Source organism: Melanotaenia boesemani, chromosome 16, assembly GCF_017639745.1.
Source record: "Melanotaenia boesemani isolate fMelBoe1 chromosome 16, fMelBoe1.pri, whole genome shotgun sequence".
NCBI lineage: Eukaryota > Metazoa > Chordata > Actinopteri > Atheriniformes > Melanotaeniidae > Melanotaenia > Melanotaenia boesemani.
In genome coordinates this window covers 916,451-936,620 of record NC_055697.1, presented here as the reverse complement: position 1 = coordinate 936,620, position 20,170 = coordinate 916,451, and the positions used below count along the sequence as shown (strand labels likewise).

At 41.4% G+C, this 20,170-nt stretch overlaps 1 protein-coding gene across 1 annotated transcript in view; it reads left to right on the top strand.

The window, feature by feature from the left end:
- Nucleotides 1-20,170, top strand: part of LOC121655186 (sodium/potassium/calcium exchanger 3-like) — a 150,348-nt gene that overhangs the window by 47,292 nt on the left and 82,886 nt on the right. The window contains exon 4 of the mRNA XM_042009661.1: nt 17,862-17,938. Coding sequence (XP_041865595.1) covers nt 17,862-17,938 — 77 coding nt within the window. The remainder of the gene's footprint in view (nt 1-17,861; nt 17,939-20,170) is intronic.

Genomic DNA, 20,170 nt, shown 5'->3' with positions numbered 1-20,170 from the left:
GAGCAGGAACCTCCTCCAGCTGCTCTTCTGAGCAGATGTTATTATTAAAGCAGGTATTTCTGGCTGATTTACAGGTGGTTGATGTGACTATAGTGTTTAATCTTATTTATTTGGATTTATGAAATTTATGTAATCTTGCTAGACCTGACCAGAGGGGACAGAAACAAATAGGTACAACCAAAGTACCAAAAACACACACATAAAAATAAGTAAATAAATAAAATACCCTAAACAAAAGTATCTCTTAGTGCAGAGGTCACTAACAAGTTCCGGACCCAGAACCAGTCCCATATGGGCCAGGAGTTAAAATATAAAATCTGACCGGGTGCTTTCATTTTAACTGGTGCAACTTTTACAGTCTTTATGGTAGTGGAAAGGAAGCACACAGACCAGTTGCACGTGAGGTAAGCCATCCCATGTGGTTTACTCAGCCAATCAGTGTGTGAGGCTCCCTGCGAAGCGGCAAACTGCCTGTAGATGAAAAACCAAGTCAGTGATGAAGACGACTGCACAGGAGAAAGGCAGCAAGGTTGCTAAATATGCCTGTTATCAGTGACTTTAAGCTGGTTTTTCTTTTAAGTGTCTTGCAAATATCGAACCAAAGCAACCCCACCACAAAGACTACCCACCCACCCAGAGGCCAGCAGAGGAAGGCCCTAGCCAGAGCCCCATGTGATAACAGGGCATAGGCCCCAGCAGGCCAAGATTGGCAGCCATCGACCCTGCCAGACACTGGCCACCATGGGCAGCCAGAGCAAAGGGCCCGAGCCCCAAGAGCCCAGAGAGCACCTACCACCCACCAAGGCAAAGGACCCGCAACCATTCCCAGGAGGACTTGCCCCCCCAGACAACCACCGGGCATGAGCCAGCACCCACCCCAATGTTCCAGCCGCACATCCTGGGGACCAGGGCACCATCTTCCACCATCCTCCTACACCCTCATCCCCCAGCAGACTGGGTACCCCACCTTTGGCCAGCAGCCACCCTATCAGCGCAGCCAGCCTGGGGCAATCACGTCCCTTTGTCAACCCCCGGTGGTGCCCTGGAAACGGGTGTGAAAGGACTCCATTGCCCTCACCTTCCCCACTGATGACTGTGTGTTTTGATTAAAATTGAGGGGCCGTAACCATGCTGTGCTGGGAGTGAGGCCGCCCGAGCAGCTCCTCCCTACACTACATGACTGCACTACATGACACAACACTACATGGGTGTGAGAGAAAGAGTGGGGAAGGAGATGGATCTGTGGATGTAAGACCAGAGGGACGCAAACTTCCCACCAGAGGATAAGCCTGGGCAGAGAAGGCCATAAGGGCAGGCCAACCGCCATGACTAGGACATACACACAGCCAATGAACCGTGGTCACCCACCCACCACATGCCTAGTGGGGAAGGAGAGGAGGGGAACTCCTGGCCCGAAGAGAGAAGGCCACCCCTGGGCACCAAATCCTAGAACCCCCACCCAGCCCACCCCAGAACAGTCAGCCACTTGGCCAAGGGCCACCCACCCAGGTCCCACCAGTGGCCATGCCCCACCGCCACAAGGCGGCAATTTCTAACATGTGCTCACTTATGTGGAATGTCTGAAGTCTGATGTAGAAACATAATGCAACGTAATGACATGTCAACATGAGAATTAGATTAAAAGGAAAAAAAAATCAGGCTGTTCAGTTTTTTATAATAAAAGAACAAAATATAAACCTGTTCTAGAGGAAAAGGGAACCTTAGATTACTTCTGTTGTGATCTATTGCAAAATAGAAATAATAAGATATTTGAATATAAAAAAATTGAATGAAAACATATACAAGATATTGAGTAATTATAGAAAATAAAATTAACTTGATCTTCTAGACCTAACCCCCTAAACTTGATGTTAGGGGGTTGGGGCGCCTCCCTTCAATAATAGTTGGTTTTTATTAGGTTTGTGAGAGCAGGTCCCTGGTTCAGAATAAATAGTTTGTTGAAATAACTTTTGAAAAATCACAATAAAGTTTAAATGAAGTGCAACACAAAGAACTTGCTCTGAACTGAGAGCATGTCCACAATGTGTCGTATGACCAATATGAGGGCTGAGAATATTGTTCAGATACAGGATCCGTTTTGCAGAAAAACGTAACACTCAAACAAATAATCATGAGGGAATGATAAAACATCCAGGCGGGGTCTGATCACCCTTTCCTGATGTAGACATCTGTGGAGAAATTGTGCTTCGATGTCAACTGGCTCTTCAAGACAAGGACATGTCTGACACTTCCTTCAGTCTGCAGCTAAAGAGGAGGAACTCACGGTTAGTAGAAGGAAACCTGCCAGCGAGCAGGTTAGCTTCTGTTGTGGAATTTTTATTATCAAAGATCACACACTAAGTGAGAATCAAACAAAGTATTTTTATTAAAAGCTGATCAGCAATGGGAGTCACACAGTCAAACAGCTTTGGCTGAGCGAGTCCACAGAGATACACATGGGCTTGGTTAATATAAACTCGCATGGCATGATATCATCAAGGTCATTGAAGCAAATCCTCAGTACACTGTCTTCAGACCCTGCACAGCCTGGTACAAAGTTTCTAAAGAATGTTAACAGCGATGTGATAAGAAAGAAGAGCTCATTACCAAATATTTTCTGGGTACAGGTTGTTCAGCTCAGTGAAACAAGTGAAACGTAAATCATGGTTTTAATAATACAAATTGTAGAATGCAGAATATAAGGGTTATGTGTGTAAATTTTCCATTACACTTCACCAAGTCTGGTGCCGTGGTAACTGACTCAGTTACACTGAACTTGCTTTGTGAAACAGAAAACCCTGCGTTTCCCTTAACTCGGCCTTTACACACCTACTCCGAACACTTCGACAATATTTTTTATGGAGAAAATGAGAAGTCGGTGATGTGAGCTATGCTATAAGCTATAAGTGTCACTTTTCGCTGCTACTTCTTTCAAACTTTGTATCACCACAACACTCGTGTTTGTTCGACAAGCGAGACAAGAATTATCGCAACAATGATCACAAAGACGATGTGTGGAAGACAATAGCCAAGAGCTGAATTATTAAGATGACATGTAGATTGAATGTATTGATTACAGTGTTTGTAGCCTACACTGTATAACCGTAAAGCCATTAGCCTGCTAGCCTACATTTTTCTATTTTAACGGTTTAGCTTTTGAGCTCGTCAGCGAGTGTGACAGCTAACACTAACAGGCACTTGTCCTGATGGGGAGTCCAGCTCCTGGATTAAACAATTAAACTCCCCAAGCTCTCCTCTCTGTTCTAGTATAGGATGGACCCGGTGCGCTCTTTTTTTTTTCTTTTTTTTTTGCCAGTATCGGCACAATATCGTCTCTTGATGTGGAATCCATGTTTGTTTTTTTCACCTGCCGAATTTGTTTTAAAATCTTCATAATTTATTCGCAACTTTGTATCGCACTGGGTGTGCATAGACAAAAACGTTGGTATTTCGCTTCCGAATTATTTGCAATATCATGTCGTTTATTCGCAACGGTCCCAGTGTGTAATGGCCTTAACTCAGAGTTTTCACTAAACCCGCTTTCTGAAACGAGGCCTGCACTATAAATAAATGAACACTCTTACAGAAATCTGACAAATCCCAACACTGAATGAAACAGACAACAGTTCATGTGTCTGTAAACAAACTGGGTGTTTTATTTAAATCACAGGGATGGTGAAACCAAAGCTTTGTGATGGACTTAATTACTTTGACATGTCTGCTGTGTATTCGACTTGCTGCTTTATTGCATTTGATCCAAAGATCGCCCTCTGCTGGCTGGATGTGTGTAATGCATCTGAGGGGAAGCGTTTACTTAAATTTAAAAAAAAGGTCTTTTGCCATCTTTGACTCTGTCTTAAATAAAGGAAATATTCTCAATTCCATGTCACTGTTTCCATCTGTCATTTATGTAAATGATGAAAGGTTTTTTTTTTTTTACTAACATGATGATGGTTTAACATTTTATTAGTAACTGATCTATAAGTTCTTCCAGCTAAATAAGTGTTTTTAGATGAGAAAAAAATAAATATGGGAAAAGGGAACTAATGCAGCTGGGATCATTACTGTGCTAATATCAAATTTAAAGTAATGGATTAAGACACTGACAAGACCAGTCTGTTTAGATTCTCAGAGACGCAGCTGGAGATGTGAGTGACGGGAACCTGACATAACGAGGCCTCTGTTTGTGTGGTCATGTGACTTTTGAAAGGCTGCAGCAAGATATCAAAACAGTGCTCGCAAAAATAGCAGTTTCCTACACTTCACTTTAGTTCTCAGATATGTTGTTTGCCTTCTCGATTCTTTAATAAAAAGGTTAAAATGCAACAATAGCTGCTTCATAAGGTTAAAGCCGAGTCAAACAGATGGGAACGAGCAGTAGAGCATCACTGGAAAAAACCCTAGCCTTCCCGAAAAGTTGGTCTTGTTAGCTGGCGTAAATAAATGTAAACATTCAGATATACAAACATCGACTGATCTGCAGCACATCCTCTGTTCCAGCATCGTCTTTTGCCTGGAGCAGCCGTTTTCATAATGAAGAAACCGTAATCATAAATGACATTTTGTATTTGTAATTATTGAAGTAAATAAATTGTATTCTCACAGACTAAATACACAATAAATATTTCATGTGTGATTTTATACGGAGGAGAATTTACTAGTTTGTATTTATGTGTAACTTTAAATTATTATGCACAGATGTCTGACAGCTATCTTACACCATAGTTTAGGATCAAGATTTAAATCAAGTCCACTAACACTGGAAGGCTTGGTTACAGCAGAGGCGGAGCTTATACGGCTAATTCAGCGACATGAGTACGCTGAAGAAATCAGTGCCTTGCTAGAAGGCGCTACTGCTGAGATCCCATTCTGCAAGATGGACTACTGAGAGCTGGAGGCAGGCTTAATAAAGCAGCAATGCCACAAAATCCAATCATCCTCGTACAACATTCACCAGTGGTAGCTCTCATAATGCAGCACATCCAGGAAGAAATTGGACACTGTGGACGCAAACGTATGCTTGCAACACTGCGTCAAAGTGTTCCTCAGGCCAACTCAGCTATCAGGAAACTTATAGGAAGATGTTTGTTGAAGGTTGTTGAAGGTTCAACAGCAACTCTGGTAAGCAGAAAATGGCAGACCTTCCAAAGGAAGTCTTACTGCCAGACCAGCCAGCTTTTACTAATGTGAGCGTCTTTTTTGGACCAGTTAAGGTGAAGAGACTGAAGCATTGTGAAGTGGTGGGGGGTGTTTCACTTGTCTTACAGTTAGAGCAGTTTATATTGAGGGGTGGGACTTGATAAAAAAAATAACTAATTAATTTGAGGCTTTGTAATTAATTATTCTTGATTAATCACATTTAATCGCAAGACAATATTTATGAACACATTTTTAAATTTTAATGGATTTTAGTATCTGACTGAATGAAATAATAGACACAAACATTAATATTGAAACTCAAGCTCTAGTAATGTCTGGAAACATTTATTTAATTGCATGTCAATTCAAAATAGTAGAAGAAATAGATAATATCCCTGGCCAAAATTAGAGAACAGCTCCGATTGTGTCACATCATTTTCAGTCTGGGTGCAAAGAAGATGAACATCTCCTGCTGCTGCCATGAAAAGCTCCGTGTTTTTCACAGCAGCGTGCTTATTTCAGGACTTCGTTTTCTGCAGCTGCTGCTTTGGCTGCGATGCTGCACATTGTGCAGAGTTAGAACGATATGTGCTTTCATGTCAGTCTCCATAGATCTTCATTAGCACCGAAGTAGTTGCTAAATTTCTCACTATTAGTTTAAAGAAAGAGTCCATTGCAGGGGAGTTTCCTGGACCTGGGAACTTCAGGGGCTGAGACAGTATTGTTTTCATCAATGATGACGAATATTTAGTTGATGAACCTTTTTCCATGACGATAACGAGACGGTGACGAGCTAAACATGGCTCTTTGATGATGAAAACATGACGCCCACCACCAGACGTGCAGCGCACACAGACACGCAGTTTATTCGTTCATAGATGAATCATGGCGCAGCGTCGATGAAGGGGTTCGGTGGAAGCAATGAAACGATATATGGACATATTTTAACTATAATCCATCATAATTTCTCTGGCAGACCAGGTCAAGTTGAGCATGTGATCCTCATCCTTTGCTCATATTTTGGACATGTATGTGTTCAGGGTGAAGCTTTACACTTCAGAAAATTCTCAGAAAAAAAGCCACAGTTACCAAAGTCAGGATGTTGTTGCTCTTTGCTTTTTAGGAGTAACTGATTCCTCCTGGTAGGGCAAGAATTCATGAAAAAAGGTGAAATATAGAAATAAAAGGTTTCTGCCCAACAGCAGGTAAGTAAAAAAAGTCTCGGCTAAGCTTTCAGTCTGGTAAAGGACCTGGTTATTATGTAAAAGCATTAAGGTTAACTTGCTATAACCTGTCACCCTTGACTCCACTTTTTAATTCGTATTATTGACCTAAATTAATTTGTTAAAAGGCTAATACTTTTTTTATTTGACTAAAACTGGACTAAAACCTTTTTGAGTTTTCTTCAACTAAAACTATCAAACTTGACTAAAACGTGACTAAAACTAATAAACATGTTTGTCCTGGAGACTAAAACTAAAACTGAGATGCTACTAAAATCTACTCTGGGCTGAGCCCACACCCTCTTAGAGGAATCTCAGTGTACCACCGCAGTAAAAACGGCTTTTTATTTAAGCTTTCTTGAGCATTGTGCTTCAATATGTATTTGTTTTCAAACTTAACAAGTGTTAGGGATGCCGCTCATTGCTGCCACCTGAGGCTCGTCATGCATGCAAATGCCAGGCCCTGATGTCTGTTAGGAGTGGCTAGACCAGGTGCACCCTTGTCTCCTCCCCTCAGTCACTTGCAGTTTTCAGAATAAAGATCATGCTGTAGGATTTACTGCATGAGTGAAAATAGTTTTGAATTATTGTCGGTACTATTGTCAAAACCTTTATCTCTTTCTCACTTCATGCTTTTTAAAAGTTTTCTGGGGCTCCTGCAGCTGCTTCTTTTTCCTGACACGGTGCTTCGTCACTCTGCTCAAAATCTTCATCACTGGGTGTTTTTCTGATTTTCTGTGGTAACCCATCTTTCTCCCCGTTTCTCACCCGTCTCCCTTTCTTTTCCTTTAAACAACGTTATTTTTGTCTCCATTATTACTTTAAACAAATTGATTGTTTTGTAGTGTTACTTTCTGTTTCTACTTAAAATGTCTGTAGACAATAAGAGATAGTTGGTGTAATTTAGTGTTTGTCCTGTTCAGGCGAAACTCGTAACGTCTGTGGACCAGTTGTGAAAAACGTCCCAGTGCAATAAATCAAACACACCAATCCCCATAGCAACTGCTGTGTTTTAGAAGTAAACACGCATGCGCGGTTAGCTCATAAGCAGTTTCTTTTCCAAGCTGTTCTGTCGTTAGAATTGATAAAAGAAAAACCACGCAACTGCCTACTCTCCTACTGATTTTAATTGGCACATTTTGCACATTAATCTTGTGGTTCACATTTTGAAGTCTTGGTGCAGAGACGACCACCAGGGGAGAGGAGCAGGGCAAGATCCTTTTGGAAGAGAGGGAGCCCGGCCAAGGGCTGTGTTTTAATCCAAGCTGGATGGAGCCTGACCAAGGCCTGCCAAGACTCCATCCAGCTTGGATTAAAACACAGCCCTGATGGTTCAGAAACAAATCAGAATGAGTTAAAAGACATTTTTAAACAGTTAAAGTAGTTTTCAAAACTGCATATTGCTAGAGGATCTATTTTCTGACCCAGAATGAGGGCTTTATAGCAGGCAGCTGCTCTCCCGTCTTCCTAGTACTGTTTACTGCCACTGAAGCTTTTAGTGGTATGCAGTAGACCATGCTGGCTTACTTTCACCCCTGGCTACAGGGGCAGAGCCTGAGCACACTTTGTGGATAAAGGTAACATGGGAGGCACAATGCCAGCTTCATGTGATGAGATGCACGTTCTCCTCCCCCACGTGAGTCTCCTACTGTGTTTACAAAGCCATTCCTTCTATCCTTGCCCGCAGCCCATCTGTCATTCATAGAAAGCTCACTTGGCAAGTCCGAGTCTGTGGGCCAGCTGGGCGGGGGATGTGTGTACTGTGTGTTTGTGGATGAAGGACTGAGCAGATGTCACTTCATATCAAGTCATATCCTTTTAAGAAATCCCACCAGCATCAAATAATCCAAACGCTTCCACTAGAGAGGAGAGATACATAATTATGGAGACTGACTAATTTAGTGTTATATAATTACAACAGTTTCCTTTCCCAAAGCCGTCACAGAAATGCCATGCACTACTAAACCCAGGTGTTCACTTCATACTTCTTTCTCTTCTTTGTACTTTCGGTAGAGTTGGTCTAATTCTCATTACATGACGTCAGTGATCATCAGCTTAAAAAAACAAAAGATATGTTTATTGACCTTAAAACTCTGCTCGGCACGAGTCACCACTTTGCTTTCCGGTTCCCTACCACACACTACCAACTAGATAAAATAACCTCTCCACATTTTAAAGACATTATTCCAATTACAAATAAAGTTTTGGTGGAAAACAAACCCTTGACACTACTACTACTAGGCGTTCATTGTATACATTCATTTTTCTGTGAAAGCTAAACTAAACACATTATAAACACAGTTGTTTATATATATAAGCTCATGCTTGTTGGTGTTTGACTCCTAGGAGCTTGAGGGTCCTACGCAGTATCTTCACTGTTCCTAGGACTGTGCTCTTCTGGGTGGAGATGTCTAATGGTTCTCAAGGTATCTGTTGGAGCCACTTTATAATGAGTTCGCAAAGAGGACCCGGAAATTCAGCCACACACACTCAATGATGGACATTTAACAAGGAATGGTTTTATTGGAACTGGGGAAGGCAGGGAAGGATCTGGATGCAGTTCGACAGAATGGTGGCAGGTTCCTGAAACACTGTGGGACACAGAATCCTGATAAAGGCTCCAGACATGAACAAGGAAGATCCACAATCCAAAAGCATAGTAATGAGGCAGGCAAGGGTCATTCACAAAAAGGCAGAAATCAGACTACTTATCAGGGGCAGGCAAAATTCTGTGGTCATTCCAAGCAGGGATCAATATCCAGATAGGCACTTGACAAGACTAAATCCAGCGTGGATCAGACAAGAGAAATCCAAGGACGTGACAGGACGTCTGAAACACAAGAAAATGCTGGATCTCAACAAAGTTAGTATTACTGACCATCTGGCAGGAAAGCAGAGACTGGAGAGTGTTTAAATAGGGGAGAGGGGAGCAGGTGAGAAGAGTGAGTAATCAGGGCAGCCCAGGTGGAGCCAAGCAGCAACCATGACACACTTCTCCAGTGTGGGGGACATGGCTCTGATGACCACCGGTATTACTGTCACCTTCACATTCCAGGCTTTCTCCAGCTCTTCCTTGAGTCCTTGGCATTTCTCCAGTTTCTCATGTTCCTTTTTCCTGATATTTCCATCGGTGGGGATGACTACATCCATCACTACAGCTTTCCTTTGTCTTTGCTGCTTAACCATAATCACTATGTCCGGTTGGTTGGCCACCACCACTTTGTCAGCCGGCTACTTGGTTATGACGTTCCATGGATTCTCTGCCCGCCAGTATCTTGCAAGGATCCTGTCTGGTGTGGTAGACCTGGGCTTCTGCCTGCTGTGGTAGACCTGGGCTCCTGCCTGGTGTGGTAGACCTAGGTTTCTGCCTTGTGTGGTAGACCTAGGTTCCTGCCTGGTGTGGTAGACCTGGGGTCCTGCCTGGTGTGGTAGATTTGAGCCTCCATTGCCCTGGTACTCAAGGCTTTCTCCTGTGCTGCCATGATTAGCACCTCAGTGCTGTCCTCCAGTCCAGCCCTTTCTAGCCAGTGGTTAGAGGTCAATATCCGAGGAGATCTAAAACTGGATCCGCGTGGGATCACATAAACACGCATCTTGTAGATACCTCGCGGATGAAAATCCGGGTTTTCGGATTTTTAGTGGTCCGGATCCGGAGAGATCTAAAAATAGGATCTGTGAGGGATGCGGCGGGGATTTCCCCGTATCTTGTCCGTATTTGAGACAGTTACGGGCAGATAGCGGCATCGGATCGCTCCGTATCTTGGTACTTTTCATCCAGTGTGGGCTCCTGCCTGCTGTGGTAGACCTAGGTTCCTGCCTGGTGTGGTAGACCTGGGCTTCTGTCTGCTGTGGTAGACCTAGGTTCCTGCCTGCTGTGGTAGACCTAGGTTCCTGCCTGGTGTGGTAGACCTGGGCTTCTGCCTGGTGTGGTAGACCTAGGTTCCTGCCTGGTGTGGTAGACCTAGGTTCCTGCCTGGTGTGGTAGACCTGGGGTCCTGCCTGGTGTGGTAGATTTGAGCCTCCATTGCCCTGGTACTCAAGGCTTTCTCCTGTGCTGCCATGATTAGCACCTCAGTGCTGTCCTCCAGTCCAGCCCTTTCTAGCCAGTGGTAGGACTTGTTCATATATCTGCCACTTCAGCTATCTGTCGGTGGTACATCCCATGCAGGTGCTTGTCGTTCCATGATGGTTCCTCCATCTCCTTCACCTCCTGGTTCCACTGCTTGAGATGTTCACTCAGTGCTTCATCCCTTGGGACCATCTTCCTGATGTATTCGTGGAGCTTGGATGTTTCATCTTGGATCCTAATGCTCACTAGTCCTTGACCTCCCTCTTTGCACATAGTGTATAGTCTCTGGACACTGGTCTGAACCTCCTCCGTTGACTAGCTTATCCTAGCAGGGTATCTGATCACTGGTAGAGCATAGCTGTTATTTGCCCGGATCCTGTTCTTGTCATGAAGCTGATTTCTCAGGACTTGGCTTACTCGCTGCAGACATTTGGCTGTGGCAGTTTTCCTTGTGGCCTCTTTGTGGTTGCCATTTGCTTGTGGTATGCCAAGGTACTTGGAGCTCTCCTCAACATCGGTTATTCTGCCATCTGGGAGTGCAATGCCCTCTGTATGGACTACCTTCTCCCTCTTTGTTACCATTTGTCCCTGCTGTAGATCCTGGTGGTGTGGATCAGTGAGTTAATGTCTCGCTCACTCTTAGTGTACAGTTTGATGTCCTCCATGTAGAGGAGGTGACTGATGGTGGCCCTATTCCTGAGTCGGTAGCTATAGCCAGTCTTGTTGATTAATTGGCTGACTGGGTTCAGGCCTATGCCGAACAGCAGCAGGGACAGAGCATCTCCTTGGTATATACGATATTTGATGGAGACTTGCCTCCAGTGTCACCAGAACTGGTGTATGAGTTTTTTGGTGGTGGTCTGCCCCAGAGCACCTTTGCCTATGCATGTAGTTTACATCACCAAGTATGAATGAGGAGTGAATGAATAATGGATCTGTAATGGATGGCTTTGAGTGCCAAGCAATAAAGTCAATATAAATATAATCCATTATTACTATTACATGTTTACTTCAGCATGCTGCATGTGACATCACATCTTCCTCTGTGCATGCAGGTCCCTACAGAGCCATGTACAGTTCACACTGAAAGCTGATGAAGGTCACATTTACAATGTAATGTGACATACCATGAAAAATAATCTGATTTCTATAAAATTTTTAAAAGGAGGTCTGATTTGAGCACTGTTTTGGTTTCCAGTTATGTCTGAAGTTGCAGCTAGTCAACATATATGCACTGTTTCATCATTTAAGTATAAATTTTTCTCGCAGTCCACGAAGCTTGTCATGTCCCTTGATATCATACACACAGTCACGTGTGTGTTATTCTGTGCTGTATGCGGCATCAGAGGAGGAACGGCTCAGCTGTGTGGTGTTGCAGAGATGGAGTTCCATGACAGAAGTGCCCCAAGGCTGGGACTTACTAACATAGCCAGGAGGGATGGAGCAGTGACTCGGCGGACAAGATCTAACTGTATGCTTCCATATGCGTGTGTCTGTGTACTAGTCTATCTTAGTTTACACCACAACGCTGAGACAGTAAAACACAAGTTTTGCTGCGTTATGGCAGGGGTATTCAACTAAAATTTAAAGAGGTCCAATTAGAGAAAAACTTTTGGAACCAAGGTCTGGGAGATTATAATGACTATATATATATAACATATCCTTTTTTTAAATACAGTCTATTGAATGAAAACATTCAAAAAATTTAACTTTAAAACTTTAACCAAAGTAAGACATACATTATTATTATTATTATTAAACCTTTATTTAGCCAGGAGGTCCCATTGAGATTCAAAATCTCTTTTTCAAGAGAGACCTGGCCAAGGTAGCAGCCAAAGCACAAAGTAAATGCAGAATACATATTATAATAATTTACATTTTCATAGTAAGACAACAAGTACATAGTCATAAAAAACATCTAAGAAAAAAAAAACATCTAAAGAAAAAAACACCACATTCTTTATGGAAGCTTTAAATTAATTTATGGACATAAGTGTTTCTAAGATCTTTCTGTAGATTATTCCATCCCCATGGTGCTGAATAGGAGAATGCAGTTTTTCCCAATTCTGTTGCAACTCTGGGACATTAAATAGTAACCACTTTGAGGAGCGTAACTGAAAGGTATTAGAGCAAACAGAGAGGAGGTTACACAGGTATAGCGGAAGTTTGCTTTATCATTTACTGCATCTGAGCCCACAATAATCTGTTCAGGGAGGTTTGAGGTCATATGAGCACCAGACAAAGATTTAACTGACTTCCAAAACTTTAAAGGGTTATTTAGGTTGTCTGTGATTTTAAATAAAACTCAGATTTGGACTTCCTAATCATTAAAGTGCACTTATTTCTTATAGTTCTGAATGCAGTCCAACCAGCTGCAGAGTTGGAAAATCTAGCTTGTTCCCACAACTTATTTCTCAAACAAATTAGTTCTGAAAGACTGTCTGAGAACCAAGGATTGTCCTTCCCACTGATTCTAAACTTTTTCATAGGTATGTTTGTTTACAATGGAAAGAAAAACTGAATGAAAAAATTCCCATGCCAATTCAACATCTGAAATCAAAGACACCCTGCTAAGATCACTGTGATACAGATCATGCAGAAAAGCCTGTTGTTCAAAACATTTAAAGTGTCTTTTTAAGATGACGTGAGGTTTTACCTTCTTGGGGATACTTGTATTTCTTACACAAGCAACTACACAATGATCACTGGCATCATTACAAAATACAACAGTTGAGGTGTATTTATGAGCTGTGTTTGTTATGATTTGATCAATCAGGGTAGATTTTATTTGTGCTTTGGGGTTTATTCTTGTTGGTTCATTTATAAGTTGCTCCAAATTTAGGTCATTACACAATTCTTTTAGACAATCTGAATTTCCTGAAAACCAGTCCTAATTTAGATCACCCATAAGAATAAATTCATGTTATTTATTTCATGTAACATATTGAATAAAGATTGAAAAGCATCTTTTGATGCAGATGGGGGTCTATAGCATCCAACTACTGTAATTTCAGAGTCCTTTGAGATTTTTATTTTGAATTTCAAACTGTTTAGCTTTAGTTACTGACAGAGTTATAAAGCTTATAAACTTAGATTTAACATAAATAGCAACCCCATCTCCTTTGCCATCAAGATCAGATCAATAAACTTTGTAACCTTCAATATATATTATATTATATATATTATACATATATATATAATTCATCAGGTACAGGTTTTTTGAACCAAGTTTCAGAGATAATAATGACATCACTATTGGTTGTATTTGCCCAGATCTTGAGCATATCCATTTTAGGAACAAGGCTTCTAACATTTAAATGTATAAAACCAAGTCCATGTCTGCTTTTAAAATCAGAAGGAGTGGATAAGGATTGCAAAGGGGTGGCAGGACCAGGATTGGGCTGAACATTACCAGACAACAAAACTTGCCAATAAAATGTTTCTCTGCCAGTGGATAATCATATCGCTGCTATCAAACTGCAAAAATGGCCAAATGGGGTGGAGTGGAACTCTCTGCGACCTGGAGGGAGGCGGGGCATGAAATACCTCATTCACATTTAAAGAGACCGCACCAAACGAGTCGCTCTAAAGACGCGCCTTAGAACAGGGTTAATAAGGGGTGTGTGGAGCTAGAATAACCAGGAATTCAGACCAAATATTCTACTTTATATAGACCTTAAATTAATTATTTACATGTTAAAAGGAAGGATTTAAAAGCATGATATGTCCACTTTAAAGTAAAGGCACACCATCAGATTTTATATTTTAACTCCGGGTCCATATGGGACAGGTTCTGGAAATAGATCCAAACCGCAGTCCACTTGTTAGCGACCTCTGCATTATGGCCTCTTGTTTCAGAATCAGAAATAATCCGAAATACTTTATTAATCTCTTTGGAATTCCTCAGGGAAATTTACACAGTAACAAAGTTTCAGGTGGATAAAACCGCAAAGTTTTGACAATGGCCTCCAGGGTGAAATTTTCTCACAATGCAAGGTATTATCTGGAAGGTATTTGACCTGTTTCTGACCCTCTTAAAATCAACACTCTTATTTATGTAAGCAGAAAGTCAAACTGTTTTTTAGTCATTGTGGGCAGAGAAATGTTGAGCTTTCTAGGTACTAGAATGAGGCACGGTGTCTTCCACGTCACTCAAACTTCCTCCTGACTCAGGGTAAGATTGAAGATGTAACTGTTCTGCACAAGCCTTCGAGGCCCTGGGACTGACATACCTGGACCTGCAGCCTTGTTTTTGGTGAGGATTCATTAAAATCCACCACTGAGGTGTAGCGAGGCTGTTAAAAAGTTTTAGGGAAGCCGAAGATCCAGGGAGGCTGTGTGGTCTTTATGAATGTAGACAGGAGAGGAGAATGTTGTGAATTGTTCTAAGGGCTATTTTTCTTTACAAAAGTAGAGTTCAGTGGGCCATGACCAAGCCTTGTCAGATCATTCTGGCTCAAGGGGTTTCAGTTACACCAAACTAGGCTGAGTAGGAGCAACTAAAATGTAGCAGAAATGGACCTTTCTCTGCATTTCTTTATAGATGTAAATATGAGTTATGTTTTTCATTGTGTGCGCTTCATGTACTGTTCAAATCCAAGTAGTGTTGTGTTTGGCCGTTGAGTAAGCCTGAACAATATCCATCCATCCGTCCATCCATTCGTCCATCTGTCCATCCATCTGTCCGTCCGCTCATCCATCCACCCGTCCATCCATCCATCCATCCGTCCATCCATTCGTCCGTCTGTCCATCCATCTGTCCGTCCGCTCATCCGTCCATCCGTCCATCTGTCCGTCCATCCGTCCGTCCATCCATCCTGCTCACATCAGATCAGTAAAAAAAAAATTAAAATGTAGAAAATTAAACATAAGTGTTAAAATAACTTTTTTTAATATCTGAAGAAAAAAAGTTGTGAAGTTATACCGTCTCCTGGCTGATGAACCGCTAGATTGCGAGACATATTTGTGGTCCCCAGAGCAGAAAGCTGTGTTGTTTCATTCCGTTTCTTGCTTTTTCTCCATCTCATAATGCTGCAAAGAGCCCAACGTAAGCAGTGATGAAGATGGTGTGCAACTGAAGAGCCTTTTCCTCTAATATTTTTGCCTGCTAAAAGGATGCTTTTTTACTGTTCTGTCCTTATTGTTCGTTCCTTTGCTCAACTTGACAGCTAACGGCTTCAGTGAACATTAGACGTAGAGAAAGATTTCAAAGACTTTACTCAGTCCTCGGTCCAATCAACATTTTCTTGTAAAACTAAACACAAGCAAAATGCAAGTTACAACATTTTTGTGTCATCTTGCTAAATATCCAAACCACAAAATATAGTCATATTCAGTATATGAGCAAACTTGCTGCCGTCAATTTTGCACATATCTTTGTTGTGCAGTAAATGCAGCTATTATACTTTAGCTTCAGAAATAATGCAGTTTAACAAAAAAAAAAACAAAAAAAAAAACAGGAAGACACAAACAGAATTAACATGCTTACAAGTTAAACTACATACACTTATGAAACCTACTCATCAATACGCTTAGGCAATGCTTCTAACGTTTTAAGAAGGCACGTACACAGCTGAACAGCTAGCTCATGAATTACTCCGTTCCAAAATTCCTGAACTTCCTTTCAAAATAAGAGCTCAGGGATGTCTACAAGTAACAACCACTAGGTGGCGTTTCCAAACAAACACGTCATGCAGGTGCAGGTGTATTGTGATAACTGCTGGTTGCAAAGGTCAGTGCTCTGATTTATAGCCTTTATTATCAGCTCTGTGCATAGCATATCTGTCCAAGATTGACACGTACAGAATGATGTTAAGGTATAGTTATTAGTTCTGGAATTCTCCAGTGGTGCTCGGTAGGTATTGATATTGATTACTTTTATTAAGTATTAAAAATTGTCCATAGACACCTATTAATAATGGCTAATAACTAGACTTGCTCCTACAAAAACCCAACAATAATGAGGAGAAACTTTGTCCTGGCAGCCCAAGCCGAATGTCCGGATTCTACTATCACCTGTTTGAGCACACATTCACTAAAAAGTGGAGCAAGCAAGTGGGAAAGAAGACAGAATTTTCTAATTCTTGGGCCTCATACAGGCTATGAGGACACATATGTCACAAAACCTTTAGAAAGTGAATTTTGCATAATATGGGACTTTTAAACAGAAAAAATGTAGTGTTGATAGATTCCCTGTCAAAAAGTCTCGACTCCTCTCCTACAACAGTCAAACGATGGAGGTCTTCTATCTGTGCATGGCTTCAATTGTAACCTTTGCGTTTTACTCTTCTATTTTCATCAGTTCATACCTTGCAGCTCTACATCATGTCAGATAGCAAATGTTGCTAATATTATCTTTTGCTTTCGTTTCCACATCATTTATGTATGTTCCTTTATGTTGACTCACAAGCTCTCAGCTGTTGAGAGGGAAAATGTCAGTGCACATTGAGTTGCCTTTACATTACACAAGTGCATGTGCACCGATAACAAACATACAGTGAGAGAAGTACATGGGCTCACCCAGAGCAAGCCAAACAAATCCCAAATACACAGAATAAAGTCACAGGGGAGTGATGTTGTGTTTGGCAGTAAGCTCTGCACAAGTCTGAGTCAGGGATGTTGCAGAAGGGAAACTTCTACAACCTGCAGGACACTGGCCATCAAGGGCCAGAATTGACGATCTCTGGCGTATCGCATAAATGGGCTTCACTTGTCACCAATTACAAACATTATCGCTTATTGTTGTTAAAACTATTTTTGTTGGTGTGGATGGGCTTTACTGGGAATAAAAATGTGTGCAATCATTAGCTGTTGTGCCTGTTTTGTTGCACCTTGTTATTACCTTTTTTCTCAGACTTTTCAGCCCTGTGAGGATTTTATCTAGAAGTGACTGAAGTGTTGGACACTTGGCTCTTGTTTATGTGAAAGTTGCTTACAAGCAAAGGCAGGTGAAACTGACCATGAATGAGATTTATGTTCATACTCGTATTTGTTTTTAGGTTTTAATCTGTTTTATTTTAATTCAGTGCAGTGCCACTTGACATTAAATGTGCTTTTGATTACTAGCTTCTAGTGTTGTCAAAATTATTGATGCTCCAAAACGTATCGATACCCAAAAACCTCATCTGGACACAAAACTTATTTGCCATGGTATCGATACTACAGTCCGCTCGCCCACAGCGACTGTTGCGTGTGCTTGTTGTTGTGCACACACTTTTTATTTCTACTTTTACAATATGGCCAGTGCAGCTACAGGAGGACCAGACCAGCCAGTCCTGAAAAAATGGTATCGAGTATCGAATATTTCCTGGGTATCAATATCGAGTTTGAAATTTTTGTATCTTGACAACCCTACAAGCTTCATTGTATTTGTTTGCCTTTTTTTGTCAGTTAATTGATTTTTTTTTTTTTTTTTTTTTCTGTCATTGCAGCTGTCCATGAGTTCCCCAGGGATTATTTCACCAACCAGGAGCGAGCTGAAGGAGCAGTGGGCCTGCATGTCTTCTGTGTGAGTGTCACAAGCAACATCATGTCTAACATTGTTCTGATATTCCTTAAGTAACACAAGCTTTGCTCATTTAGAATGATTGAAATTATATGAACAAGACTGTTTGGAAAGAGTTACTGAAGCAACAGGGAAGATGAGATAAAATAAAATGGTGTTTTTGAAGGCATTGGAAGAAAAGTGTAAAGCAACAAATTGTTGAACAATAACTGTTGCTGACTATCTTTGAGGTAGCAGAAATCCTTGTGCAAGAGTATTGAAAATCATATGTATTTGCACTGGTTGTATACCAAAGATGAATATTAGCAGCAGACAGAAGTTGGATGTAAAGGACTGTAAAATTTAGTATTTTTTCATCCAGCAGTTCCAATTAAAGATATTCTTTTATTTTTGATATCTGGTTTATGTTTTAATAGTAAAGGGGGTTGTTGGAGCCCGTTGAGCTGCCACTGGATGAATGGCAGGGGTACACCTGCTCTCACAAATCCACACTTAGAAAACTCAATCAAAAGTAAGCTGACAAAGGACTTTAGCCCCTTCCAGTTGTTTAAAACTATGTTGAAAAGCCTCCTATATCATCACTCCCTCCTCAGTCTACCCTGTAAGCAAACTGGAGAAGGTCTAACAAACACTATCCATCCCTCCGTCCGTCCATCCATCCATCCATCCATCTATCAATCTATCCATATATCCATCCATCCATTTTCCTACGCTTATCTGGGTTCGGGTCACAGGGACAGCAGCCTGAGCAGGGATGCCCAGACATCCCTCTCCCCAGTCACTTCTTCCGGCTTGCCCAGGAAACGGAGGAATTCCCTAGCTAGCCAAGAGATGTAGTCCCTCCAGCATGTCCTGGGTCTTCACCTGTCCTTCTGGTGGAATGTGCCCAGGATACCTTACCAGGGAAGGTAAATCAAGAGCTTTGCATTTTGCATTGGCTCCTTCATCACGACAGACCAATGCAGAGTCCACATCACTTCCAACGTTGCACCGATCTGCTGCTCGTGCTTCAGATACTTGAACTCCTCCAATTTGGGCAGGACCTATTAGCTATACCCACCTATGTAGGAGGCTGAAACCTGGCCCAGCTGCCACCAAGCTAGAGGCAGGGTACACCATGGACAGCTTTTTTTTAAAAAAAAAAAAACTAACAAACAAACAAAGAAAAAAAAAAACAATAGAAATCACGTTGTGATTCAGTTATTTCTTTGGTTCAGTATGCCACCATTTGGCAAAGTGCTCTTGAAGATGGAACTTCAAGATGGGCGGCAGTGGCTCAGGTGGTAAAGCAGGTCGTCCAATGATCGGAAGGTCGGCGGTTCGATTCCCGCTCCCGCAGTCATCTGTCGTTGTGTCCTTGGGCAAGACACTTAACCCTCCTTGCCTCCAGTGTTGGCATCGCTGGTGTATGAATGTGTGGATGAATGTTCGGTGATGGTCGGAGAGGCCGTAGGCGCAGACTGGCAGCCACGTTTCCGTCAGCTTGCCCCAGGGCAGCTGTGGCTACACAAGTAGCTTACCATCACCAGGTATGAGTGAGGAGTGTGGATGAATAATGGATTCACAATGTAAAGCGCTTTGGGTGCCTTGAAAAGCGCTATATAAATCTAATCCATTATTATTATTATTATTATTATTATTAACATCCAGGAAAAGAAAAATAATAATTCTTTCAGTATAGCAGATCTGGAATATTTGATGCAAATCTGGTTATAAACTCCATCATATTGATTTTTGTATAATTTGCTCTCACATTTCTGAAATTATCTGCAGATGTTTTGCAGATAAAAAAAAACATTACAGCACGGTAAAATGTTAATTTTTAAAATTATTTTTATTTATTAAACCTTTATTTAACAAGGTTAAAAATCCCACTGAGTTCAAGATCAATTTTCCAAGGGCAACCTGGTCAAGAGGTCAGCAGCACATGTCTTAGAATACAGATTCAAAAATAAAAAGAACATAAGGTAACAATCAATACCTTTCCAATACATTTAAACATAATTAAGAATTTAGAAAGAGGTCAGAAACTATTTAAACCATAAAAATGGTTCATAAGCTTCTCGCTGTCTGGAAAGGTAAAAAGAATGAAAGGTATTAAATTAAATTAGTTCAGACAATTTAATTTCCAGGCTCAGTTCCAGGGGCAGCAACAATAAAAGCTCATTTTCTAAATTTGGTCCGGAATCTGGGAATATAAAGAGAGAAAATATTAATTGTATAACGATTACCGGT